At 54.4% G+C, this 27,816-nt stretch overlaps 1 protein-coding gene across 2 annotated transcripts in view; it reads left to right on the plus strand.

Moving 5' to 3' along the window:
- The window catches only part of TPCN3 (two pore channel 3), a 37,547-nt gene extending 13,090 nt beyond the window's left edge, over window positions 1-24,457 (plus strand). The window contains exons 4-20 of one of the 2 annotated variants that reach the window (XM_051828910.2): window positions 703-831; window positions 2,660-2,776; window positions 2,854-2,972; window positions 3,125-3,226; window positions 5,771-5,897; window positions 6,604-6,805; window positions 8,885-9,029; window positions 10,178-10,255; window positions 10,487-10,672; window positions 12,676-12,740; window positions 13,520-13,607; window positions 15,131-15,200; window positions 17,952-18,171; window positions 18,319-18,409; window positions 20,307-20,420; window positions 20,616-20,740; window positions 21,516-24,457. In XM_051828910.2, coding sequence (XP_051684870.1) covers window positions 703-831; window positions 2,660-2,776; window positions 2,854-2,972; window positions 3,125-3,226; window positions 5,771-5,897; window positions 6,604-6,805; window positions 8,885-9,029; window positions 10,178-10,255; window positions 10,487-10,672; window positions 12,676-12,740; window positions 13,520-13,607; window positions 15,131-15,200; window positions 17,952-18,171; window positions 18,319-18,409; window positions 20,307-20,420; window positions 20,616-20,740; window positions 21,516-21,661 — 2,124 coding nt within the window. In that variant the 3' untranslated portion in view covers window positions 21,662-24,457. 2 annotated transcript variants of the gene reach the window in all.
- Window positions 24,458-27,816: the final 3,359 nt, after the last annotated feature.

Here is a 27,816-nt window from a genome sequence, read left to right on the forward strand (position 1 = left end):
TACCAATAGTGTGGGACTTGGAGGCAGGGTCTTTGAGAGATGATTAGGTTGTGCAGGTGGAGTACTCATGGGTAGAATTAGCACCCTCATGGATGATGCCCCAGGGAGCTCTCTCGTTCCTTCTGCCTCATGAAAACACAGGAGAAAGATTTCCTGCCCATGCCTCAGGAAGCATGTTCCCTCCAGACACCATACTGCCTGGCATCTTGGACTTCACCCAGTCCTGATGAACTCCTACAGGCCCCACCTCCACGTTCCAACCACATAGGACTTCATGTCTAGGAGCCACAGCAGGGAGTGAGCCTACTGCCCGAGGAAGGCACTTCTAGAAGCCTGTGCTGAATCGAGAGTGGGGCATCTAAGAGTGAGGAAGTGGCTGCCCCTGCCCTCTGCCATCCCGACTCCCCCTGTTCTTATGCCTTCTGAGCCCCCAGCCTGCTGGGAGCAGCCCTGCCCACAAAGCCCTATGAGTCTGGGTCGTGGAAACCGTGACTCAGGGTAGGTTTCCTCTTAAGACGAGACAGCATTTTACCCAGCAGAGAATTCTGCCACAACTTTCAGTAACATGGAAGGATGTGGCTATGTCTCAGAGGTTGCCGGGCAGGACCAGGGCAGGTCAGTGGCGGAGGGGGGTGCGAGAGAGCTGAAGCCGTGCTTCCCGGTGGCCGGGTGCTGTGCTCAGTCCCTGTGTCCCCCCTGCAGGCGACCTCGATAGTGGAAGTCCTGTGCCTGACCGCCTTCTTTGGGAGACTGGTGCATTTTGCAAAAGTCACTCCTCAAATGGTTTTCTGGAAAGACACCAAGAACATCTGCATCCTGGTGACCATCGCGGTGAGTGTGGGTTGCCAGCAATGGGAAAGCCTTGAACAGAGAGCACCTGATGGATTTGCCTTTGTGAAAACAAGCAGTGATGATCATGCAGACGCTGCAACAGCCCGCCCAGTGAGGAGCAAACCGGGCCACCCATGACCCATGATGGCTCTTTTAACACCTCAGGGGCATTTCCAAATTAAAGACACAAAGAGAGATGCCCCAGTAGAAAAAGGGGCTGAAAACAGGCAAAGCTAGCTCATACAAGAAATATAAATGATGTTCAACTAAGTACAACATGCAGATCAGAACAGCAGTAAAGTCTACTGGGATTTGCCTATAAAACAATGTTAGCAAGCTTGAGGGGAAACAGCCCTTCTTACACCTGCTGGACAGAGGAATAGAGGGATCTTTCTGGAAGGCTGTTGGGCAGTTCCTTTCAAAACCTTAGATGTGCATGTGTTTGCAACCTGGACTTTGGTGGCTGGGGCTTTATCCTCAGGAGAGAAGGGTGCATTCAAAGATTTGGTCATGACACTGGTGAACGCTTGGCCACAAGTGGCTTTCCTGATGGTAGGTATGAGAGGCAGGTGGCCCCTTAGGCTGGTATGAAGGGCGGGCACCCCAGGTCCATTATCCAGGAGAGATGCTTGCCGGGTCCCTGTCAAGGGTGCCGTTCATTTTGCCTAGTGGATGAGATGCCTGTTATGGTGCCCACGTCCCACCCCACAGGGCCTGGATTAGGTGCCCGGCCGTGGGGTCTGACTCCAGCATCCTGCGCCTGTGCATCCTGGCAGGCAGCCATGTGGCTCAGCTGTTTGGATCCCTGCTGCCACTCTGGGAGACCTGGTTTTAGTTCTTGGCACCTGGCTTCAGGCCCAGCTGTGGGTGTTTCAGGAATATGGGGGGTGAGCCAGCAGATGTGCGCATGCTCTCTCTCTCTCTCTCCCTCTGACTCTCAAATATGCAAATAAAAATTTTAAGATAAATAAAAAAGGGGCTGACACTGTGGTGTAGCAGGTAAGATTTATTTATTTATTTAAAAGTCAGAGTCACACACAGAGAGAAGGAGAGGCAGAGAGAGAGAGAGAGGTCTTCCATCTGCTGGTTCACTCCCCAGATGACCACATGGCTGGAGCTGTGCCGATCCAAAGCCAGGAGCCAGGAGCTTCTTCCAGGTCTCCCACGTGGGTGCAGGGGCCCAAGGACTTGTACCATCTTCTACTGCTTTCCCAGGCCACAGCAGAGAGCTGGATTGGAAGTGGAGCAGCTGGGACTTGAACCAGCGCCATGTGGGATGGAGGCACTGTAGGCAGTGGCTTTACCTGCTATAGCACAGCGGCGGCCCCATGTCCTCATGAACTTTTTGCCTCAAACCTGACATTCTGAGGACCCATAAGGGTTTCTGTATTCCAGCTATTCTTTTCTCTGTTACTAGGCTAACATCCTCTCTATTACACGTAGGGGAGCATGCGGTGGTGGGATGAGCAGCAAGGGCCTGGACATCTGGCGGTGTGGGCCCCAGTCCCAATTCTGCCCCTTAGTCTAAGCTGTGTGACCAGGGCCCACATGCTGGCCCTCCCTGTCTCAAGCCCCTCCCCCGGGAATAGGACCCACCTGCCGGTTGCAGAGAGGCTAAGTGAAAGTCTCCAGCAGGTGCTTTCTCTGCTCCATGGCACAGGGCACAGGTCAAAGGTGAGCCATGCACGCATGTTCCAGAGCCGGAATCGTGCTGTGTATGAAACTCGCTTCTCTGTAGCCTGGCGCTTCTCCTGAGCGGGTCAGCGTGCGTCCACTGTTACCTCCCCGGCCCCCGCGCGGTGCTGACTCTTCCCCATGTCTCTCCCAGCTGACCTTGCTGGACCTGATTATCTACGGGTCCCTGGAAGCCGTTCAGATCCGCGGCATTAGATGGTCCAGGGCCTTCCGGCCAGTCTTCCTCATCAACTTCCCCGAAAGCCGTCAGGTACGGGAGCCACTCCGGCCGTGCCGGGGGTTGGGATTGGCTTCTGCACGGGTGGAGTGAGAGTGGTTTCTTCCTAGATCCGCAGGGCTCTCCGAAGCCTCCGGAACACTCTGCCTGACATCCTCTACGTCTTCCTCTTGTTTATGTTCAGCGTGCTCATCTTCTCCCTGATGGCCTTGAAGCTCTTCGGGGACAGGTGAGCTCCCGTCTCCTGGGTGAAGGCTGCTGGTGGCAGTCGGTCGCCGGCCGCTCTCTTCCGTGTCCCAGCACTGCGGCGGGCACGGGCGGTGGGAGCCAGGACTTGATGTCTGTATGTGGTTTTCATCTGGGTCTTTGGTTCCTCTGTAGGGGTCTGAAGACAGCAGAAGGCTCCCCCTACCTCACGAACATTCTGGAGATTGCGTTTGAGCTCTACGTGCTGGTCACCACAGCGAACAGCCCTGACGTCATGTATGTGCCCCTCTGACCTGTTACCCTCTCACAGTTCACAGTGAAGGCAGCCGTGGTGGCGTGTGTGCGCCATAGCAGTTACGACGCCCACAGCCCATTCCCTGGTGCGTGGCTCAGATTCCCGACTCCTGCCAGGGCAGACCCTGGGAGGCAGAGGTGACGGCTCAGCAGCCGAGTTCCTGCCACCCACAGGGGAGACCTGGATTGAGTCCCCAGCTCCCAGCTTAGCCTTGGTCTGCAGCTGTTGCAGGCATGCGGGGAGTGACCCAGCAGAAGGGAGCTCATTTTGTGTGTGTGTACCTCTTTCTCACTCTCTATCAGTCTAACTCTCAATTGAATAATTTTTTAAAAAATTTTGTTTTATTTACTTAAGAGGTAGAGCTACAGACAGAGAGACGGGTCTTCATCCACAGGTTCCCTCCCCAAGTGGCCGCAACAGCCAGAGCTGGGCCGATTGGAAGCCAGGAACCAGGCAGGGGTCCAAGCACTCGGGCCATCCTCCGCTGCTTTCCCAGGCCATTATCAGAGAGCTGGATTGGAAGAGGAGCAGCTGGGACATGAACCAGTACCCATGTGAGATGCCAGCGCCACAGGCAGAGGCACAGCCTACTACACCATAGTGCCAGCCCCTAAATAAAAAATTTTAAAAGAAGATACATTCTGCAAAATGTTAAAAAAAAAAAAAAACTGTTTCCTAGCAGGGCTGAGAAGAAAAAGAGTGATTTTCTATTTAGTTATATTTTTTGTAAGCATTTTGAAGAATGTAACGTTTTATGCCAATAGTAGCCGACACTCTTTATTTAAAACCAAATTTAGTTGAAGTCTTTTTTTTTTTTTTTTTTTGACAGGCAGAGTGGACAGTGAGAGAGAGAGACAGAGAGAAAGGTCTTCCTTTTGCTGTTGGTTCACTCTCCAATGGCTGCCGCAGCTGGCGTGCTGTGGCCAGCGCACCGCGCTGATCCAAAGCCAGGAGCCAGGTGCTTCTCCTGGTCTCCCATGGGGTGCAGGGCCCAAGCACCTGGGCCATCCTCCACTGCACTCTTGGGCCATAGCAGAGAGCTGGCCTGGAAGAGGGGCAACCGGGACAGAATCAGGCGCCCCGACCAGGACTAGAACCCGGGGTGCTGGCGCCGCAAGGTGGAGGATTAGCCTATTGAGCCGCGGTGCTGGCCTAGTTGAAGTCTTTTTAAAATTGAAGGCAACAGGAGCCCTCTCTTGGGGTACAGCTCTTAAAGAGGTGAGCCCACTTCCTCCTCTGGGGTCCTCCTTGAATTTGGAGTGAAGAGCTGAGCCGTCGCCGGGTCAGAGCAGCTCATTCTCCCCAGCGCTGATGCAGTATTCCGGCCACGTGAGGCAGGAAAGCCACGGACACGCCAGTCAGTGTCGCCTGCCCTGCAGAACGCTACCTCTCCACGTGTGGACTCACTGCGGGGGCAAACCCTGTGAGGTCTTCTGCAACGCTCCGATTCTGGATTCCCCTGGTTCACAGGTGTAGAGTTCTTTTTTAAAAGATTTTTATTTTATTTATTACAAAGAGTTATAGAGAGAGGGAGAGAGAGAGAGAGAGAGAGAGAGGTCTTCCATCCGCTGGTTCACTCCCCAGTTGGCTGCAATGGCTGGAGCTGGGCCAGACCAAAGCCAGGAGCCAGGAGCTTCTTCCTGGTCTCCCACATGGGTGCAGGGGCCAAGCACTTGGGCCATCTTCTACTGCTTTCCCTGGGCTCATCAGCAGGGAGATGGATTGGAAGTGGAGCAGCTGGGAATCGAACCGGCGTCTATCTGGGACTCCGATGCTGCAGGCCGTGACTTAACTTTCTGCTCCACAACTTTGGGCCTGGGGGTAGAATTCGTAAGCGACGCTGTCCTGAGGAGGATCCCTCTTCAGCTCTGGGAGCGGGCACAGCACCTGCCGCACAGGTCAGCCTACATCTCCTCCAGGACTGTGTGTGAGGCAGAGGTGGGTGTCCATCACCTGCTTGCATGGAGGGCCGCCCAGTCATCTAATTCACGGGGGTTGTCCACTCGTGGCCTGGCCCTCGGCACAGCGGAAGTGGGGTGGAGGCAGCACGTGTCCCCCTCTCCCCCCCGCCTCTTGTCCTGCCGCGGTCAGTAGCAGGGGTCCCTTTCATCCCCGTGTTCCCAGGTGGATGGATTGCAGCCGAGGCCCTATGCCATGTACTGCAGGGTGCTAAGTGTCACTCCAGCTGTGCTGCTTGGAGCCGCCCTCCTTCCTCCCCTTCCTCGGGCTCGGTTTCTTCATTGTAAAGCATTGGGCTGGGCCATCTCCAAGCCCTACCCCTTTGAAATCTGGTGCCACCGTAGGGCACGAGAAACGTCAGAAGGGCGGGCTTGAAGTGAGCTGCTTAGCATCAGCGATGGTGACGAGTCTGAGGCCGCATGACAGAATCGGGAATGGCAGCCAGGGAACATCCGGGGCCTCGTGCACATGGATTGTGTGTGTGGGATGTCGCCGCAGGCCGCAGCCTCCTGTGCACTGTGGGACTAGGGTATGAAAAACCAGGCTACGCCATTCTTTCCCTCCAGGATGCCTGCCTATGACTTCAACCGGTGGTACTCGCTGTACTTCATCGCCTACATCATCATCAACACGTACATCTTCATGTCCGTCTTTCTGGCCGTGGTCTACAACAATTACAGGAAGCACCTCAAGGTAATGTGGCGGAGCTGGGGTGGGGCAGCAGCAGGGAGGCAGGCAAGGGCATTGCTAAGTCCACGGGCGTGGCCTTGCTCTGGTGAGTTCTGGGGGATCCGGAGGCTCAGCTGGGCTCCGCTCCTTCTGCTGGTGGTCTGAGAGGCGGACGGGCGTCGGGGGCTTAGCCAGGACACCTGCCCTCCTGTGTGCAGTGTCGGGCTCTGGCTTTGCCTCTTGCCCTTGACGCATCAAAGAGCTCCCGAGGGCTGTTGAGCCTTAACGCCTTTTGGAAGCTTCCCTGCGGTCAGTGCAGATGGCAGTTCCAGCCCAGGCTCACTTCTAGCCTGGTTCCACTTCCCTCCCTCTTCTCCTCTCCCTCTTCTCTTCCTCAGCTGGCTCAGCAGGAGGTCTCCTGGACCCCACCCCCACCCCTGTCCCCCAGGTTCACTCCCTTCTCTCTGCAGCCCACTCCGTTTGCTTCCTGTGGGGGGCCCCTCTCCTCCCAGGCAGAGAGGAGCCTGGCGCCCTCTGCCTCCTGTTGCCATGTTTCCCAGCACATGGGTTTCCCATCACGGCTCCCTTATTGGCACCTGGTGATGTAGACAGGGCTTGTGCTGGCCATGCCCAGGCCAGGGAGGGAGCCTCGGCCACGCTGATCAGCAAATCCGTCCCTGGCTTCTCTGGCTCTTCTGTGACCTTGAGCCTTTTTTTTTTTTTTTTTAAGAACGAGATCCGCAAACTGGTGTACCTGAAACGTCACAAAATGATGGAGGCTTTCAAGATCCTAAAGGTCAAGGTGGGCACGGAGTTCGTGGTGAGAGAAGCCGAGTGGAAGAGGCTGGCGAGGATGGTGGTGCCGGACATCAGCAGCTCCCACCTGGAGCTCCTCTGGAGGATCTCCGACGAGGGGCAGAAGGGGCACGTGGGTAAGGGGCCTGGGCCTCGTGGCTTCCTCTGCCCTGTGTGATTCTGGGGTCACTCCTGGGTGTGTGAGGGATCAGTTCCAGGACTCCCAAGGATACCCACAGGAAATGGTGCAGGATTTGCATGTAACCTACCCACATCCCCCTCTATCTAGTGAGGTTGTGCCCCCTTGCTTATCATTTACAATGCAAACGCTGCGTCAGCAGTTGTTATCCCGCTTTGTTTAAGGGATAATGACAAGAAAAAGATCTACAGGTTCCGTGTGGAGGCAGTTTTTTCCCCCGGTGTTTTTGATCCTCAGTTGGTTGTATCTGGGATGCAGAATCTATGGATGTGGAAGGCTGACTGTATTTAAACAGGTTTTTGAATTCAAGTACAAACACGTAGGATACTCCCTGCTGGAGTAATGTCGCAGACAGCAGGTGGAGCCGCTGCTTGGGGCGCCCGTGTCCCGCACCAGAGTGCCTGCTGGGAGTCCGCTCTGCTTCCTGTGCTGCACGTCCTGGGAGACAGCAGATGAGGGCTCGGGCACTCGGGGCTCTGCCACTCGCACGGGACACCTGGGTGGAATTCCTGGGATCTGGCTTGGGCCTGGCCCAGCCATGGCTGTTTCAGGCATTTGGAGAGTGCATGGACAATTTCTGTCTGTCGTTCTACCTTTTGAATACATACAGGTTACATAAACACTTGAAAAAGAGAGAGTGTGTGTTAGCCCTCAGGCTCCAAGACCTGGAAGCGTGACAGTTCTAAGACTCCCGAGTGTCTTTTTCGCTCAGGGTGGTGGACTTCTGTGCTCTTAAAGCATCCTTAGGGGCATAGAGCATTGGGGCCAGACAGCAGCGTGCGTGCTTGCTGTCGCTCGAGGCTCTGTCCCATCCGGCTCCTCGCCCCGGCTCTGCCTCGTGTCTGCACACGGCAGCCCAGTGCATCGTCCTCGCGGGAAGCACACAGTGCTGCTGCTAATGGGTGCCCTCGTCTTTGCTTCCTTCTGCAAACAGGTGCACAACTGGCCTGGGTGTGTGCTCGGCTGTCTACAGGAGAAACTGTCCACGTCTTAAAAATTCCAGCCCCTATCTTTTCTTTTTTAAATTTACTTATTTTGAAGAGAGAGAGAAAGAGAAAGATATCTTCCATCCACTGGTTCATTCCCAAAATGGCCACAACATCCGGAGCTGGGTCAGTCTGAAGCCGGGACCCAGAAACTTCTTTTGGTCTCCCACGTGGGGGCAGGGGCCCAAGCACTTGGGCCATCTTCTACTGCTTTCCCAGGCCATAGCAGAGAGCTGGATCAGAAGTGGAGCAGCTGGGACTAGAACCAGCACCCATATGGGATGCCGGTGTTGCAGGTAGAGACTTAACCTGCTACGCCACAGCGCCGGCCCCTAGACCCAGTCTTTAATGGTCATCCCAGCTACATTTGATGTGCACCTGCAATTTATATCATTAGCTTTCTTTAGAGTTTCCAAAGCATTTGACTTGCTTTTCAAAGAATTCGCAGTACTCTTCGTACATTCTAATTTCATTCATTGATGTGATATTTCTTAAAGTTATATATAATTATGGGGAGTTTATGCAAAAACAGGGCTTGGAGCTAGCCCAGTTGATCTGCCTGGCGGGGAGGAGGTGCATGGGACCATGGGGAAAAGCCTGCTGGCCCTGGCATTCAGCAGCTGTGGGAAACAGCAGCGCGTTGGTTGGATGGGTCCAGGTTGGGCGAGAAGGTGCCCGTTGTATGTTGGCCCAGGATCGTGGCTGTGTCCATCGTGGAAGGTATGGGTTTGCGTGCCTGAGGAAGAGGCAGGCAGCCAGGCAGGGGGTCCAGAGGAAGGTGTGGGTTGCATGGAGGGAACAGGCGAGAGGGTTGAGGTTGGCAATCCAGGCTGGGGCAGGCACCGGAAGCCACCATGGCCCACGTGAGGAGGAAGGCAGAGTGGAGGGCAGCGGGTGGGCGTTTGCGCCTGCGCCTCGGGCCGCCTGAGGTGGGCAGGACAGGAACAGGGGGGCACGTGGGGGCCGCAGACTGGCTGCCTGGCTGTCGTGTCACGGCGCCTGTGGATGTGGGGGTTGCTTTTTCGCTGCAGACAGAATGAACTTTCTGCGCTTGGCTGACCTGCTCAACATCCAGGTGGTCACCGTGAACATCAGGAAGCACCCGCTGGAAGCCTGGGCGCCGCGGGTTTACCAGTCGTCCGCGAGCCTCTTCGTCCAGAGGATGGTCCGGCACAGGCAAGTGAGATGGGGCCAGTCTTCTCCAGGATTGCTTGAAAGGCAGGCCACTCTGTGCCACCCACACAGGAGACGCAGATGGAATTCTGGGCTCCTGGGGCCTGGCCCAGTCCTGGCTGTCGTGGGCATTTGGGGAGTGAACCGGCGTTTAGAAGATCTCTCTCTCTCTCTCTCTCTCTCTCTCTCTCTCTGCCTTTCAGTTAGAAAAAATAAATTAAAGAAAAACCATGGAACTCTTAATGCCATCTGTATGGAATGCCTGGTATTGAAGCCATGAATCTGCTCACTGCTTCTCTGAGCACACTGCGTGACCAGAAGTTGGGGGTCTAGCTCTTTCCTAAGATGCTCAGGCGCCCTCTGCTGGCCGTGCTGTGTGAGCCAGGAAAGCTGACCACTGTGTGAATTCAGGGGATTCCAGCCCCATCAGGGTAACTGTGAAGGTGATGTCGGAGCTGCTTGGACTCTGTGAAATACGTGGTCTGCGCTCAAGGGTTAGCATGGCTGGGGATGGCGTTCAAATAGATGCTTCTAGAAAGAGCCATCTACCTTGGCTTGAGGTCTTACCGTGAATACATGTGGCTCGCAAGCCCCCTGTGAGCAGAGGCTTGTTCTCAACCGCGGTGGCCCCGGGTGTTTCATTAAAATGAGTGGCTCGGGGGTCCTTGAGAGCAAGGCCATCCGCAGTGTGGGAGACATCCCTGAGAGCTGCCATGTCTGACGTGAGCCCTGGAAATGAGGCTCTTTGTTGTGAACCCCAACTTGACCTACTGCGTGCTTCGTGTGTCCTCGTGCAACACCGAGTGCTGGACCCTCGGGTCTGCAGTGTCCCGGAGAACAGGGGGGCAGCCCCTCCGGCTTCCCAGAGCCACACTCACGGCAGGCGTTCCTGGGCACCTGAGCCACCTGGGGCAGCCGGCTCCAGATCTGAAATCTTGGGTCAGAGCCCAGCTTTTTTTTTTTTTTTTTCCCTTTTCCACCTCACCTTTGGTGAGAAAGATGGACAGGGCGGTTCCCTGGGACACCTGCGTGTGCGGGGTGTACAGAAGTTTTCAGAACTGCCTCGGCTAAGGAGGTGAATTTTCAGGGACAGGTAGGAGGGGTGTGACCTCCCCACCCCCGATTCTGCCTGAGGTTTTGTCCCATCCTAGGGGCTGTGCCCAAGGCGGGACCTGGGAAAACCATTGCTTCGTTCTGTTCCTGGCTGTACCAGGGTCAGTGAGAGCCAGGTGAATTTCAGGGCCCAGCTGCTGTGGAATCTTCCATAGACCGTGTGTGTGTGTGTGTGTGAGTGTGTGAGTGTGTGTGTGTGTGTGTGTCATGAGTGTGGGGGTGAGGGGGACCTGTATCTTATGTTGTTGGGGAACAGAGCTGTGGTAGGGGCCGGCCGGGCTCGTGCGTCCCTTGCTGGACTTCCGGGTGAAGGGGTCCCCGTGTGCGTTCGCTCTTCCCTCTGCCAGGGCTTTTGTCTGGGTCTATGACGTCATCATCCTCGTCAACGCCGTCTTCATCGCCCTGGATGAGAGAAGCCTGTTCATCTCTCGGGCAGAGTGGTTCTTCCTCTGCCTCTACGTCGCTGAGATCCTGCTGAAGCTGTACACCTACGAGCCCAGGGCCTATCTTGGAAGGAAGCAGTTCTGGAACTGGTGAGTGAGTGGCCGGGGGCTGGGTGGGGGGGTACCTGCTGCCGCAGTGTGGGCCGGTGGCCGCCCTCCGCCCCGCTCCGCGCACGGCCTCCCTGTGGGCGTCCGATCGCGAGATCATGGTGCTGGAGGCGCCTGCCCCCGGGAAGGCTGCAGCTGAGGAGTCCATTTCAGCCGGAGCCGGCTCAGAGTAGCATCAGAGGCCAGGGCGTCTTGGTTTTGGAAAAGACCTTTACAAAAAGAACAGAAAACTTACAAAAAATTAATTTTTTGAAAGAGTTATATAGAGAGGGGGAGAAACAGAGATCGAGAGAGAGAGAGAGATCTTCCATCCACTGGTTCACTCCCCAGAAGACTGTAATGACCAGAGCTGGCCCAGGCTGAAGCCAGGAGCCAGGAGCTTCGTCCAGATCTCTCACGTGGGTGCAGGGACCCAAGCACGTTGGTCATCCTCTGCTGATTTCCCAGGCCTTTAGCAGGGAGCTGGATCGGAAGTGGAGCAGTCGGGAATCGAACTGGTGCCCATATGGGGTGCCAGTGTCACATGCAGCCCCAAAAAGAAGACTTTTTCCTCTACTCTCTCACACCACTTCTGACACCGAATGTGTGGGTTTTTTCTCGCACCAGGCAATTCCCTAACTCTCTAGGGCCGCACTGCCAATTCTGTTCTGGCTGTGTCTACCTGGAGGCAGCAGCAGGTCCCCTCAGCTCGGGGCTCTGTCCCACAAGGCCGCTCCCCCTTCAGATGCCAGGCCAGGCAGTAGGTTGTCACCTATACGAGGGTGTTTCAGAAAGTTCCTGGACAAATGGAATGAAAAGGATGTGTCTATTTGGGTGCAAAAACACTGTTGAGGGGCCAGTGCATGGTGCAGCAGGTTAATCCTCCGCCTGTGGCGCCAGCATCCCATATGGGCACCGGTTCTAGTCCCGGTTGCTCCTCTTCCAGGCCAGCTCTCTGCTGTGGCCTGGGAAGGCAGTGGAGGATGGCCCAGGTGCTTGGGCCCTGCACCCCATGGGAGACCAGGAGAAGTACCTGGCTCCTGGCTTCGGATCGGCGCAGCGCAGTGGCCATAGCGACCATTTGGGGGGTGAACCAACGGAAGAAAGACCTTTCTCTCTGTCTCTCCCTCTAACTGTCTGTAACTCTATCTCTCAAATAAATAAATAAAATCTTAAAAAAAAAACACTGTTGAAGCCCACACATGGTTTTCTCAGCGTCCACACTTCCCATGTATTGTGAGAAAAATGTTTTCACTCCAAATCTCTTGGCACCCACATAAACTCATACTTGCTTTCCGATTTTTAATAAAGATTTATTTTATATTTTGAAAAGCAGCGTTAGAGAGAGGGAGAGAATCTTCCGTCTTCCACAGAACCCAGGAAAACCGTTTCCGTGGTTGAAGTCCAGTTGGCTGTAAAAGGGCACAACTTGGGAATGGCCAGGTGGGGTGGGAGAGATTCCCAGGGCAAGGGTGTGGAGTCCCAGGCTCGCCCTGGACATGCCACCTTCTCGGCACCGACCCAGACAGCTCTCTGAGCCCCATCCTTTAGGCTTTGGTTGGCGGCTTCCTTATGTCCATGTGACTGATGGTGTCCCTGGCCAGCGGGATAGAGCCAGTCTGCAGGGCTGCTCCCCTCCCTGGAGAGTGGGGGCTGGGGGCGGCAGTGGAGCCTGCAGTTCCAAACCTCTGCTCCCAGAGTCGGTTCCCCTGTTCTTTAGGGCTTTCCAATGTCTTTAGGTTTCCCCGTCTTTAGGGCTTTCCAATGTCACCTCATTACCATGCGCTCTGGTGGGGCTGATAGGGACTTGTTACAAATAACAAAAGGCCCCTCTTGTCTTTTCTGTGGGTCGCTTCCTATCAGCATGTCGGGAGTGGGTTTGTGCTGGGTCGGGTCACTGTGTTGCCTCAGGAACCAGGTGTGCTGCTTTCTCTGGAATCTGTCCCACCCTGAGCCCAGCAGGCCCTGCCCGTGCTGCCTAACTCACTTTGCTTTTGCACTGTTAGGTTTGACATACTGATCATCATCGCAGCCCTGGTGGCCACTGTGGCCAATGCCACCATTCAGTCAGGTCAGTGCCGCCAGCTCTCGGCTTCACCCCAGCCCCGGGATCAGCAGACTCAAACATCCACCAGGCGTGGCTAAGGCTAAGAGGAGAGGGGGTGGGGACCTAAAACGTGCCAAGTCCTAAAAACATACCATGTCCTCCACAGGGGTGGTGGCTTTGGCTGCGTTCATCGGTTTCTTAGCGATTTTGTTTGTCAGCATGCGTCCCAGTTGCCATCCTGGTGTCCCTCCAAAGCTGGCCCTGGGGGTCAGGGCTGCACCTCCACCCCTTAGCTCCTGTGCACCTTGACCCGCTGCCCAGGTTCCAACCACAGTGGGGACCCTGCCTCGTCCCCTGCTCTCTCCCTGCCCATGTGTGGCTCTGCCTCCCTCTCACTCCCGTGCGCAGTGTGTGCCGGAGAAGGCAGGGGGAGCCTGTGACGGTGCAGCTTCCTAACACAGCTCTCGGAGGCGCTCTCCCTGGGGAGGGGAGCTTGTTGCCACGTGCCTTCTGGACAGCTGGCCCACAGCCGCTTCCTGCGCACGGCCTGAGGTGGACACCTGGTTGTGCTTGCTTCCTTGGCTCTCGGGGCTGGGGGAGGGATCGCGCGGGTCCCACGCTCACGGGGCCTGGCTTGGTCCCGGCTTGCGAGGGGGGCTGCAGAATTCCAGGCGGTGTTTGCCTCCTGCTTGCTCAGGGCCACTGTCCCACACCCTTCCCTAGCACACAGAGCCTCAGACCACCTCCAGCACAAGGAGGAGGCTCTCAGCATGGCACGGGAAATGACTGTGCTCCTTTTCCAGCAAGAAGATACAACAGTCAGCAGGTACTGGATATTGTCTTGATATTGAGGATACTCCGGCTGCTGCGGGTCATCGTCAGCATTCAGAGGTACGGGTGAGGGCCTGGAATGGCGCCCTCGGGAGGGTCCTCCTGCCCGGGAGCTGTGAACGGGCAAGTGTGGCTCCCAGAGAGGATGGGAGGGAAGCCGCTGAGGCTGGGCAGCTCCCTGAGGGCAGTGATTCTCTGGGTCACTGGGATTCTGTTGGTCCCGCCCTGGATTGGGCCTGCCTGTGGGCGGCTGAACGGGATCCGTTGTGACGCCAGCTAAGGTGAACTCAGGGCGCTGACGTCGCCTCACTGAGCCCCTGCAGCCCCCTTTGACGTAGGGGATTTCAGTAACCCTAGTTCACAGGAGATGATTCTGGAGCTCAGAGAGGTTAAGCAACCCTCCTGGGGGGTGCACAGCTAAAAGAGGCAGCCCAGGGTCCAAACCCAGGAGTCTGCCCCTGAAGCTCCGATAATCCCACCCTTGGCTTTTAAAAAAATTTTATTAAAAAAAAATTAGCCAAGACATGAAATTTGGGTATATTTGTAGGGTACCATGTAATGTTTGGATATATGTACACATTGGGTAATGTTCAGATCTGGGTAAGCATATCTCTCCAAGCATCATTTCTTCATGGTGGAAATATTCAGTATCCTTTCTTCTTGCTGTCTTTTGAAGGGAGACACCAGGTACATTATCTCGATCTGTCGTCACCAGAGCGTCTTCCTCCTGTCCAACCGTAACTTAGTGCCTGCTAACCAACCCCCCCCCCCCCACCCCAGCTGCTGGGAGCCATCACTCCACTCTCGGCTGCCACGAGACCAACTTGCTCAGGTCCCACCTGTGCGTGAGGTCACGTGGGGCTTGCCTTTCTGTGCCTGGCTCATTCCAGTTACCGGAATGGCCTCTGGTCCTGTCCATGGCATCTCAGAGAACTCAACTGCTTCCTTGCTGATGGCTGAATGTGTTGGCCTTGTGGATGCCCGCCTCGTGTTCTGTATCCGTTCCTCAGCGGGTGGTCCCGTTAGAGGTTTCCATCTCTCGGCTAGCGTGAATAGTGGTGTGGGGCACGCCCGTGGGGCTGCCTCTCTGATCTCGCTTCCCTTGGAGAGGTGCCCGGGATGGGATTGCCACATGCATGGCAGCTCTGCTTTGAGCTCTCTGAGACGCCTCTGTGTTGCTTTCTGTAAGGGCCCCCTTTCTCCCACATCCTGGCCTGCGTTTCCTCCCTGGGTTTTTTGATAGAGCAGTCTCCATACACGGAGGCCCGGGGACCGTCGGCCCCCGAGGACTGGCCTGCTCTTCCGGGAAGCCCTGCAGGGCAGCCTCCAAACTGGCTCGATTAGGGTGGGGGGAGAGAGCAGATGAAGCCAGATAGTCTTTCTGTGTCTGTCTATGTCTCCCTGTGAGCTACTGTGTAGCCACCTGCTCTCTCAGCTCCAGAGGAGACTATCAGGCAGATTTCTGCTGACTTGGAAAGAACAGACCCAGGACCGGGGCAGTGGGTGGGTGGTCCATGCTGGCTGGGTGTCCCTTTTCCTGTCCGTCTGCCCTTGGCCTGAGTCGGAGACTGGTTTTATCCTAGGTTCCGGGTGATAGTGACCACGTTAGTCAACATTGGCCCTACGGTGCTGACGTTTGCCGGGCTTGTCTTTGTAAGTAGCCGCTGTGGTTAGCTCCTCTGTGCCGGGTACGTGGTGGCACATTCATCCTTAGGGAGCCCTAAGAAGCCGTGCTTTTTGTGACAGTGGCAGGAAAGGGAGAAAGGAAGCAGAGGCCTTGGTCTGCAGCAGCTGTTGTTACGAAACACCCAGTGTCTGGAAACACTGGGCCTGCACAGTGTATGCCGACTGCTGTCGGCAACACCAGCCACCCAGAGGGTTAACCCAGTAGAAGCCTCTTTCTCAACCACTGTCCGAGTCCAAGGCCAAGTCCAAGGGCAAATGTGGTCCTCAAGGCTGTAGGTTCCTTCCGGCCCTGGCTCTGCCACCTACCCCCAGGCCTCAGGTCCTTCTTTGTTTTGCTCCTGGAGAGAGCTTAGCTGCTCCTCCTGGGTTCCCAGAGTGAAGACCAGGTCACATAAGGCCACACGGGGCTGGGGATCTTCGCCTAGGATTGCTCCCCCACTGTGAATGAGGGAGCTCGGGTATCGGTGGACACTAAAGTACCCAGGGCACTGGTTTTCACCTTCACTGACAGTGGTAAAAAATTCAGTTCGCGGGGCCGGCTCTGTGGCACAGCGGGTAAAGCTGCATTTGGGCACTGGTTCAAGTCCCAGCTGCTCCATTTCCAGTCCAGCTCTCTGCTGTGGCCTGGGAAAGCAGTGGAAGATGGCCCAAGTGCTTGGGCCCCTGCACCCACATGGGAGAGCTGGAAGAAGCTCCTGGCTCCTGGCTTCGGATCGGCTCAGCTCTGGCTGTTGGGGCCATCTGGGGAATGAACCAGAGAATGGAAGACTTCTCTCTCTGTCTCTATCTGTCTCTCTAACTCTGTCATTCAAATAAATAAAATAAGTCTTAAAAAAAAAAAGGTATTTACCAAAAGAATGCAGTTCGTCTAGAAGAATGAAGGTGGACTCTTTCCCAGAGACAACTCTCATTAGGAGTTCCTTGCTGCTCTTCCTAAATATTTCCTTTTTTTAAAAAAACAAGAGATTTATTTATTTGAAAGGCAGAGTGATGGAACAAGAGGGAAAGACAGAGGAAGAGAGAGAGAGAGAGAGAGAGAGAGAGAGAGAGATATCTTCCACTTACTGGTTTATTCCCCAAGTGGCCACAGTGGCTGGGGTTGGCCAGGCCAAAACCAAGACCAGGAACTCCTTGGTTGGCAGGGGCCCAAGCGCTCGGCCATCTTCCACTGCCTTCTCAGGTGCAGCAGCAGGAAGCTGGATCAGAAGTGGAGCAGCTGGGACTTGAACCAGGTGTACTTATTTATTTCTCTGAAAGGCAGAGTTACAGAGAGACAAAGAGAGACAGGAAAAGAGAGAGAGAACTCTTTCATCTGCTGGTTCACTCCCTAAGTGGCCACCACAGCCTGGGCTGGGCCAGGGTGAAGCCAAGAACCAGGAATTCCACCTGGGGCTCCCACTTGGGTGGCAGGGGCCCAAATACTTTTGGGTCCAAGCAGGGAGCTGGATTTGGAGCAGAGCAGCCAGGACTTGAACCTGCACTGGTACGGGTGTGGGCCTTGTAAGCTGCCAGTTAACTCGCTCCGCTACAACACTGGCCCCCCCCCCCTTTTTTTTGGCTGCATAGAAATTTTTTTTGACAGAGTTAGTGAGAGAGAGAGACAGAGAGAAAGGTCTTCCTTTTCCATTGGTTTACCCTCCAAATGGCCGCCAAGGCTGACGCAATGCACCAATCTGAAGCCAGGAGCCAGGCGCCTCCCCTTGCTCTCCCAGGTGGGTGCAGGGCCCAAGCACCTGGGCCATCCTCCACTGCCTTCCCGGGCCACAGCAGAGAGCTGGACTGGAAGAGGAGCAGCCGGGACAGAACCGGCGCCCCGACCGGGACAGAACCAGCGCCCTGACCGGGACTAGAACCCGGGGTGCCGGCACCACAGGCGGAGGATTAGCCAAGTGAGCCGCGGCACCGGCAGCTGCATAGAAATTTAAATTCATTATAGAGTCATACCTGTCAATCTTTCATAGTCCCCGGTTCTGCATCATGCTTGGTAGACCATTATTAACTCATTTCTTCCCCAGTACATTTAATGATTTAACCCTTTGGTGCTCCGGAAATTTATTTTGTTACAAAGAACAAGTTAAAGATTCAACTTAATTATTTTTTCCCTAGAGGATGTTCATTTATTGAATATTTAACCCACGACTTTGATAGCAACTTCTTTTTTTATTTTTTAAAATTGATTTATTTGAGAGACACACATAGAAATACAGAAGGAGAGTTCCCATCCACTGATTCACCCACAGGCCGGAGCCAGGAGCTGGGAACTCAGTCCAAGTCTCCCATGCGGGTGACAGGAACCAATTACGTGATCCGTCACCTGCTGCCTCCTCAGGTCTGCATTAGCAGGAGGATGGGGTCAGGGTCAGGGTCAGGGTCAGGTGCTGGGTATGTAACCCTGGCACCCTGATATGGGCTGAGGGTATCCTCACTGGCTTCTTAACTGCCAGGCCAAACAGCCACCCGTAGCTTTGTTTGTGACTTTGCACAGGAGGCCCGGGGGTGGGGGTGGGGGGGTCCAGGTGTGGCCCAGCCGGCCAGGTATCCTTGTCCCTCTGCGGATAGCTCCTGCTTCCCTTGCAGACAGGCCGGGGGCCAGTCCCGCGTTGCTGCCATCCTGAAGGTGCTGGAACTCTTGGCTGGGGAGGGCAGCCCCCGCCCTGCGGCTGCCGGGTGTGTGCCGCTCTGCCCAGGGCGCCTGGTGACCGGCGCCTCCCCTGCTAGGTGGTCTACTACGCCTTCGCCATCGTCGGGATGGAAGTGTTCCAGGGCAAAGTGCGGTTCTTTGACCCGAATTTCACGTCTCCTGACGCCCTGGTGTGTGGCAACCCGGCCTTGAGGGGCTCTGCGTTTGCCAGGGCCAGGTACTGCAAGAACAACTTCAACGACCTGGCGTCGGCCTTCCTGCTGCTGACGGAGCTCACCGTGGTGAACCAGTGGCACGATATCCTTCCCAAGGCCTGGGATTCCCGGCATTCCACTCACTGGGGCAGGGAAGGGGGGGGGGGGCGCCGAAAGGAGCTGCCGGAAGCTCCTCTGAGCTTGGGGCACCTGCTGCGTTTCTTGAAGGTCTGTTTCCTCAGCCTCGCACTCATAGCAGGCGGCTTCGCCCTCGCGACGCACCAGGCGGCAAAGCTGTACTTCATCTTCTTCCATGTCGTGGTGGTCATCCTCATCGTCAAGTGGGTTTTCCTCCTGCCACACGGGGTGCTGCCCATGTCCTTCATCTGAACACCCTTCCCCTGGCGCCTCCCCGGCCCAGGGCGGTGTGTGTGTGGGGGTGCACATCTCCTGCTCCCACTGCCTGCTGAGCCCCCCTGCAAGGGTCGAGTCTCGGGCTGGTCACGCTTGTGTCCACCTGTGTCCCCCATATCCGTACGCAGCGTGCATCTTAGAGTTGTTTGCAGGCGAGGGAGCCTGAGGTCCTGGCCAGTCTCCCGCCTTCCCCGCTGGGATTGGATCACCCGTGAGATTTCCCCGCTGAAAGTCGTCTGGCTGCTGGGCCCCATTAGAACCTGAGCCATGGCCGCCTTGCTGCCACAGGTGGAATGGGGGGGTGCTCCCCTCCCCCGCCCCGGTGAAGTCTCTTCATTGGTGCCAGGGTGATCCTGACCCTTTGTCCTTGGGAGAGCTCAGTAAATATTTGAAAGCTACTCTGGCACCTTGCTCCCCGCCACCCAAGTCTCTCCTTCCTGTGGAATCTTTGAGGCCAGCTCCATGGTTCCTGTGCCCTTCATTTGAGTCTCTGTGAACCGCGATTCTCCCCCACGAGGGACTTCCTGATGTTGTAAGTGCCCGCCGCAGAGCCTGGAACCTGTAGGTGACAGCTGAGCATCAGTGCCCACCTTGTCCCCTCAGACCGCTGTCCCCGGGTGGGAGAGGTGGACTCCGCGGCTGCCTCTGCTCCAGCCTGCGGGTCCTCCTCCCTCTGAGTGGGTGTGCAGTGGGGAGACAGAGCCATCCTCCCCGGGTGCTGGCAAAGGCCCATACACACTGTAGGGGTTTTTCTGCTCTCCCCAGAAGAGCCAGAGGGTGCTGTGACCGCCCCGGGTCCCACCATCATCGTGGTCAAGTCAGAAAGTGAGATTTCACCCTGTCTGCAAGCCAGCAGGCGGCTCTGCTGTTAACCTACACTAATAGGAAACACGAGGTCCTGGGACGGAGACAGGCAGCTTGCTCTCCACGGCAGGAGCAGCAGCCGGAGCGACACCGTGCGTGTTTCCCGCACCCCAATCCCCAGCCAGCCGTACGGCGAGGGGAAGATGCACGCAGCGGTGCAGGTCGGGAGCTCCGAAATTAGGAAACTCTGATTGCTTGCTTTATTAAACAAGATTTATTTTATTTACTTTAAAAAGGTAGAATGACAGAGATGGGGGTAGGGAGTGGGGAGAGAGAGAGAGAAGAGAGAGAGAAAGGGAGAGAGAGAGAGAGAGAGAGAGAGAGAGAGAGATCTTCCATTCTCTGGTTCACTTCCCAAATGGCCACAACAGCCAGGCAGGCTGGGTCCAGCTGAAGTCAGGAACCCAGAACTCCACTGGGTCTCCCACGTGGGTGGCAGGGGCACAAGCTCTTGGGCCATCCTCTGCTGCCAGCAGGGAGCTGGATCCAAAGCAGGGCAGCTGGGACTTGAACCTGCGCTCTGATATGCGATGTGGGCATTGCAGGCGGGGCTTAACGGGCTGCACCACAGTGGGCCTGCCCTTCCTGCCTTCTGAGTGGGTAGGGGAGGAGACAGACTGACTTTGGAAGGTAAGCAGATCTGGGCGGGGAAGGCGACAGATCCCCCTCGGCTGACACCAGCGTGTCAGACACCAGCACTGTTCCTGGAGAATTGCCTCCCACCAATGATTTGGCCGAGCGTCCCCTTCAGATCAAGTGTGTTTTCTTCCTAATATTCGCTGTTCCAGTGGGAGGTGGAGAATGAATGGCTTTCAGACGGCTCAAAGTCCCGTGCAGTGCTGAGAGCCGCCCTCCCTCCTGTGTCACCTGTTCCTGCCAGGAGGGGGCAGCCTTGCTCCTGGGGCTCCGCTCTGGGGGACCAGGAGCCGACTCTACCTGACCCGCTGTGCCCTTGCGCAGTATTTTCATAGCGTTCATCCTGGAAGCGTTCTTCGTGGCGTACTCTCTGGAGAAAAGCGAGCTAGAAACTGTGATTGAGAAGAAGATTCAAGAGCTGGGCGTGGGGATCCAAGAGTGAGTAGCCCGTTCCCCGATGGCTCTCACAACCTGGATGCGGGCCGCACCTGGGGCCCCTGCCCGGGGCTGTGTGCCTGCCTGCCATCAGGGTGCCCTGGCCGCGGCTGCACGACCACCCCTGGGCCATGCCTGGGAGGGCGGCACCCGGCAGAGGGCCCTGACCGCGCGTGTGTTGTGTCTTCCCCCTGGAAGGGAAGAAGAACAGGACAAGAAGCCCACCGATAACGTGGGTTCCAAGGACGGTGGCTCCAGTGGGGGTGACGGGGACCACGGAGGGGCGGCCGCGAAAGGACTATACTGCAGGATTGCATCAAACAGTGAGTGTCGCTCAGGGCCGGACTTGCAGTGACCCTCTGCCAACCCCCGGGTCTCGTGGCAGCCTGCGGGGTGCTTCCTGATTGTGGAGCTGATCATCAGTGGCTCCCCTTGCTCAAGGCTAAGGACAAGGCTTCCTCTCAGCCTTTCGTCCTTGCCACCATTCCAGCCTCCCAGCTCCTCTGCTGGGTCCTGCCCCCGGGCCTCTGTAGATGCTGTTTTCTCCTCTCGGCTCACTCCAGCAGCCCTTCCCACAGGAAGTGGCCCTGGCCTCCCCCGGGGAGGCAGGTGCCCCCGCGTGGCTCTCCTCCCTGTCCCTGCACATCCATCCTTGAGGGACTGACCCGGGCTCCCTTGCAGGCTCCAAGCTCCATACACGGGGAGCTGTGCCTTTTCAGTTCTCCATGGTCCCCCCAGGACGTGGCAGCGAGTGGGAGACACAAGGAGCCTTGGCAGCTCTCTCATTACGTGTTATTTGCAATTGCATTAATGACTGAGCACGGCTTGGGCGCTGCTGAGGGATGCAGCCGGCAGCAGGGGCCCTGTGGGCCGCAGCCCTTCCTCTGCAAGAAGCCTGTCTGGCTGGGAGCTCTTGGGAGTCGGCGCAGGGATGCGCGCGTGACTCTTTCCTGACCTGTGCCTCCTTCCTGTCAGAGTGTTCGGCCCGTGCCCTGCCCTGCCCCCGGGAGCCAGCCTGCTCCGCCCAGGCTGGGTGCTTCCCCGGGCCGGGCCGGAGCCCCCGCGGATTCCCCCCGCCCCTTTCCCGCTTCCTCCTAGAGTACAGGACCGTGGACGCCTTGCTGCAGCGCATGTTTGAGTCCGAGATCGCCCCCGACGAGGAAGGCCCCTCCCTGGACGAGATCCTGAGCTTCTCACCCAGTGACATGTACGTCAAGAATCCCAATTTTGAAAACAGCGCATGAGCCCGGGGTTGCGGGGGCCCCGGCTGGAAGCGGAGAGGAGCCGCCAGCCCTTCCCGCGTGTTGCAGCGTCTGGAGGGGCCTTCCCTGGCCCTGCTGCCTTCTGGGTCCTGGGGAGCCTGCGTGTCACCTGTGCGGGGCGGAAAGGCCGCCTCGGTGGGCAGTGCTGGGGACGTTCTTGGGTCTGATCGTGGCCCCCGGGAGAGGAAGAGTGAGGACGAGTTTGCTGGGGGCTTCTGGCCTGCACCTGCCTGGGCGTGTGTGCGGTCATCCCAGGGGGTTTATAAAAGCCTTCCATGTGTTTTATATATTTTTACCATGCTTTTAAACTGCCACTGTGCTGCAATGTTACATGAAGGAATTATGCATATTTAAATAAGGGAAGGTAAGAGGAGACACAGTGAGCATTCAGAATGAAGAACCATATGAATGTGAAAATATCACTGTCTCAGCTTCTTTTTCCGGGGTTGGACAGGTGCTCTCCGTGTAGGGCCTAGCAGTTACGATGCTGGAGTCCCACGCGGGAGCGCCTGGGTTTGACGCTCGGCTCCGCTGCTGACTCCAGCGTCCGGCTGATGGGGTCCCCGGGAGGCTGCAGCGAACGCTCAAGCAGTTGGGTCTCTGCCGCTGGTTTCAGTTCCTGACTTCTGGCTTCTGGCCTCTGCCCGGTCCATTCCTGTCCATTGCAAGCATTTGGGGAGTGAACCAGCAGATGGGAGCCCTCTCTCTGTGTTTCCACCTCTCAGATTGATTGATTTTAAAAAACACACATACTTGGCATTGGGCATCGGTGTTTTTTTTTTTTTTTTAAGATTTATTTATTTATTTTAAAGTCAGAGTTACACAGAGAGAGGAGCGAGAGAGGAAGGGAGGGAGGGAGAGGTCTTCCATCCACTGGTTCATCCTCCCCCCTACCCCCAATTGGCTGCGATGGCCAGAGCTGCGCTGATCCGAAACCAGGAGCCAGGAGCTTCTTCTGGGTCTCCCATACGGGTGCAGGGGCCCAAGGACTTGGGCCATCTTCCACTGCTCTCCCAGGCCATAGCAGAGAGCAGGATGGGAAGTAGAGCAGCCAGGGCTCGAACTGGCGCCCATATGGGGTGCCGGCACTGCAGGTGGGGGCTTTACCTGCTACACCACAGTGCTGGCCCCAGGGCATTGTTATTATGTGAGGATTCCCTGGAACTGGGGCCACGGTGACCAGTCGATGTGGTGTGTGCGGTCTGCCTGCCTTCCAGAATTCTCTCCTGTCTTCACATATGTAATATCCCTTATGTAAACTATTCTACATGTACTGAGTTGTAACCTAAGTTTTAAAATTTGATCTCTGTATTTGACATCTGTGCTTTCAAGTTAGTAGTTATAATGTGTAACCATCCAAGAAATTCCACGTAGAAAGAGTTGGACGTCGGAAGTTGCTCTTTATTTCTGCTTCTCCTCGCCCCTTCCCTCTCCTGCTCCTGTTAGTCTGATACCTTTTCCCAGTGGTAACAAGGGCTGAGCTTGCTCATCCTGCTGGGACGACGTCTCTTTATAGCCACGCCTATCATGTCTATTAAAATGTAATTGCATTTCTCATTTTCAATGGGATGTCATGATGTGTTTTATATTCATTGTTCAACAACCTGCTTTGTGCACTTCACAGTAATTGTTTCACATTGGTGTTGAGTATCCCATCCCAACATTTTATGATTTATGGGCTTATATTATGCTTCTTCTGTTCAACATTAGGCAGTAAAAGAATAAAACTTATGTACTCTGTCGTGAGTATGGAAGACTCAAAGCATGCTGTCCTCAAACTGCCAGTGGCCTTGTTGGGCCACTAGGGGGCACTCGCCCTAGCTGTTGCATATGGGCTGGGAGTAGAGCAGAGGAGCTGTGGCCGGCGTGGCTGCCTTTCTCCAGGTCTTTCTGCCTCTCTTGGCAGGGGCCTGGAGCACCAGCTAGGTCTTTCCATTCATGAAGTGGCAGCAGCGGAACACGGTGGAAGCCTTGTGCAAGGATGGCAGATTGGTACCCCACGGTGTGGCTACCCCAGGCTGTAACAGGAGGCAGCACCCACTCCCGTAGCCCTCTGGGACCAACTTAGCCTGCCACAGCCTAACCAGTCCAGAAATGCATGTTTGAAACTTTCTGGAATGGAAGCCATGAAACAGATGGGCTGGACTAGAGGGATGAGGAGGAGGTGGAGGACCAGGCACCTTGACTCCTAGGTCAGTGCAGAGGAAGGTGTGAGTGACAGCTTTTCAGATGTGTCTAGGTGTTGTACAAACATGCTAGCATTCTTGTTTCTAAGAGGCACCTGCCACACTTGAGCTTTTGCTATTAGAAATCTTGGGGAACACAATCTTAGAATCACTGCTGTGATGACAAATATCCTCCAGGAGTCTCTGAATGTCCCCACTGAGTGGCCTCTTTCCTGGCTGGAACTTGGAGTGGGGAGCAGGTGGCCAAGAGTGACTGGACAATGCCTCGGCCAAAGACAGGGATGTGAGCCAGTGGGGTGACTGTAGATCACTGTAACTTATTATAGATCCTATGACTAAACAAGAGGAGCTCGAAGACTCCAAACAGAAAGCAATGATAAAACAGTGGAAATGTGAATTACCCTTATTTGATCATTTGTGAATCATTTACTGAAATTTCACTGTATCCCATGTATAATTACTGTCATTCCCTTTTTAAAAATATTTAAGGCGATGGAAATGCTAACTGGATTTGGCCAACACGTACTGTATGTGTATCTCATTTTCACACTGTACCTGATAAATATCTATCATTAAAAAAATTTTAAAAATAGCTGAACCTAGCACTGAGTCTGGCCAACATTTGAGCGCTTAGGACGAGTGGGCCCGAGAGACAGAGATGACTAAGAGCCAGCTGCGTCCTTGAGGGGATGTTGGCCTCACTGGTGGAGCGAGCTGAAGCCCCTCTGTCCTTCCAGGTGTCCTTTAACACACAGCTGTGTCCCTCATGCAGGCAAACTCTGTAACCGGGACACTAAGTTAGGGCTACGTGAAGACCAGTACAGGTCACGCCAGGCGTCTGAATGCAAACAGACCCACCCGGCTCCAGTCAGTCACCCTGTGTAGCTTGAGCCATGAAGTCCAGATGCAGCCCCGGGCGTAATCATGGACCAGATGGGCCACAGCAGTGTGGGCGAGCTGTTGCTGACCTGGGGGGCTTCTGAGTGACCACAGGCCGGCAGTGGCGACACCCCCACGGGGACAGAAGCTGAAGCCACGTGCCGCCTCACCCAAGGCTGACCTACCCGCAGCTGCCTTTCACAGGTGAACACATTGAGTGAATACTGCTATTTTTAAAAGGCAAAAAAAAAAAAAATCACACAAATTGGCTTTATCGATGGCTCGACTGTTTAGTGTGTTGGTTTGTCTGATGAGGTCCCTGGGTCATTTTCTACTTCGAGGCTGCGTATTGGCCTGATTATGTAATGTGTTCCTTATTTTCAGAATAAAAACATTTTAGGATCTCATTTTAGTAATTTATCCTACACATGTTGCACCTGCCTTTTTTTTTTTTTTTTTTTTTTTTTTTTTTTTTTTTTTTTGACAGGCAGAGTGGATAGAGAGACAGAGAGAAAGGTCTTCCTTTGTAGTTGGTTCATTCTCCAATGGCCGCCACACCGCGCTGATCCAAAGGCAGAGGCCAGGTGCTTCTCCTGGTCTCCCATGGGGTGCAGGGCCCAAGGACTTGGGCCATCCTCCACTGCATTCCCGGGCCACAGCAGAGAGCTGGCCTGGAAGAGGGGCAACCGGGACAGAATCCGGCACCCCAACCTGGACTAGAACCCAGTATGCCGGTGCTGCAGGCGGATTAGCCTAGTAAGCCGCAGCGCTGGCCTCTCATTTGTTTTGTAGCAATAAAACTGTGAAGCAAACCAAGTGTTGCTGAGTAGGGGACTGGTTAAATCGATTATGGCACAAACAAGATGACAGACAGCTGGAGCAACACAGATGGAAAGGTGAGGAAACACCCCTAAAACCCTGTTGTAATTCACATTTGCTTGTAAACAGGCATCAGTAGACAATAGCATGATTAAAAAAGGCCATCTCAAGCCGGTGTCACTAAACTGGAGGATGAACCCTGGAGACGCTCACTGAAGCAAGACAAGGCTGCCCACCACCACCGCGACTTAACCCGCTTCTCGAGGTACCGGTGACGAGAGAGCACTCACAGAATTGGGAATGGCATAAAGCGAGCATCACTTTCAAAAGGATGGTTATTTGGAAATTTCAAAAGAATCAAATGAGAAGTTCTTAACAAATCCATAGGAACCATAGATTCAAACTACCAGCTAGAAAGATATAGGGGGAAAAAAAAGATGTAGTCTAAAATAGCCATCAAAATAATTTTTAAAAAAAAAACTATTTATTTGAGAAGTAGAGTTACTGACAGAGAGGTAGAGAGAGAGAGGTCTTCCATCAGTTGGTTCACTTCTCAAATAGCCACGATGGCCAGAGCTGTGCTGATCCAAAGCCAGGAGCCAGGAGCTCCTTCTGGGATCTTCCACGCGGGTGCAAGGCCCAAGGACTTGGGCCATCTTCCACTGCTTTCCCAGGCCATGGCAGAGACCTGGTTCAGAACAGGAGCAGCTGGGATTAGAACCGGCTCCCATATGGGACACCAGCGCTGGCCCCAAAATAGTTAACTATTTAAATTAGTACTAGTTTTAAAAAAGAACTTTTTCTTGTTTTTCCAAGATGGAAAACATTTTAAGACACACACAAAAATAATAAACCCAACTTTACAAATCACAGTACAAAGCAAAAAACTTAAAAAAAAATCCTCACAGTAGCAGAAATCCTACTAGTCAAAGTAAGATACAAATTGGGACAAATACTGATACACAAAGGACTTCTACAAATTAACAAAATGAAAGTTCATGGGAAAAGGGTGCATACATAGCTATTAATATGTAAATGATTGGCTGAATTCATGACAAAAATAAGACTGTATGGAGATAACTATGGTACTTCAAATAGTTTGTAGGAAAGGAATTGAAAACTAAGTTTATTTTGGTTTAAAAGTTTTTAAAATCCATGCCTACCTGGGAACTTCAAAAAGTACATGAAAATGTGTATTGTTGAAGAAGTATGCATGAATTGTAAAATTTTTTACCTTTTAATTCTACTTTCCATGAACTTCTGAAGTACCCTTGTATGTGTAGTTATATTCTCTGCCATACTTATGTGAAAAAAAATGTATTAGTTGTTTCAAAGATACAGTACACATAAACATTCATGGAGTAATTGTTGGAGATTCACAAAATGTGGGCTGTGGCTGCCTCCAGAATGGAGACATGCTGGCCGAGGGGAAGGCGGGAGGAAGCGACCCCTGGACACCTGAACTGTGCATTGCCGCGCACTTGTTTCCATCGGAACACTAAGGAGAGAAAGGAGGGAGAGGGAGAGGGAAATTATTTCAGGTGACAGGGCCCTTGTGGTGTGAAAAGTCAATACATGTTAAGTAGGCTGCTATAATTTTGGAGTTAATGATCTATAAGGAAGAATGTTCAAGACCTGAGATTTTAAAAAGGGAGGCTTAGGATTTGTTATAAACACTAAACGAGAAACAGGGCCGAGAAAGGGCAGGCAAGCTTTATTCATTAAAAGTCTGGATGTTTGGGGCTTTTTTTCAAAAATTTTGAAAAATTGTTTTGACCTCTTTTTGGCTTAAACAGGTCAGTATTTAAAAAGCAATTTCTAAAGAATGTTCACATGTGGGGGCCAGCGCTGTAGCATAGCCAGTAAAGCTGCCACCTGCAGTACCTGCATCCCATATGGGCGCCGGTTCAAGTCCCAGCTGCTCCACTTCCCATCCAGTTCTCTGCTATGGCCTGCGAAGGACCCCTGCACCCACATGGGAGACCCAGAAGCTCCTGGTTCCTGGCTTTGGATCGGCTCAGCTCTGGCCACTGCAGCCAAATGGGGAGTGAACCAGCGGATGAAGACCTCTCTCTCTCTCTGCCTCTCCTTCTGTGTAACTCTTTCAAATAAATAAATAAATAAATATTTTAAAAAAAGTTCACATGCAAATTATTTCCACAACTGTCTCCCCAAGAGTACCCAGGCAGCCTGCCTCACAGGGAGCTTAATCATTGTATATTTCACCGCGATATTTATAACAACTACATCACA

The sequence above is a fragment of the Oryctolagus cuniculus genome, chromosome 2 (genome assembly GCF_964237555.1).
Source record: "Oryctolagus cuniculus chromosome 2, mOryCun1.1, whole genome shotgun sequence".
NCBI lineage: Eukaryota > Metazoa > Chordata > Mammalia > Lagomorpha > Leporidae > Oryctolagus > Oryctolagus cuniculus.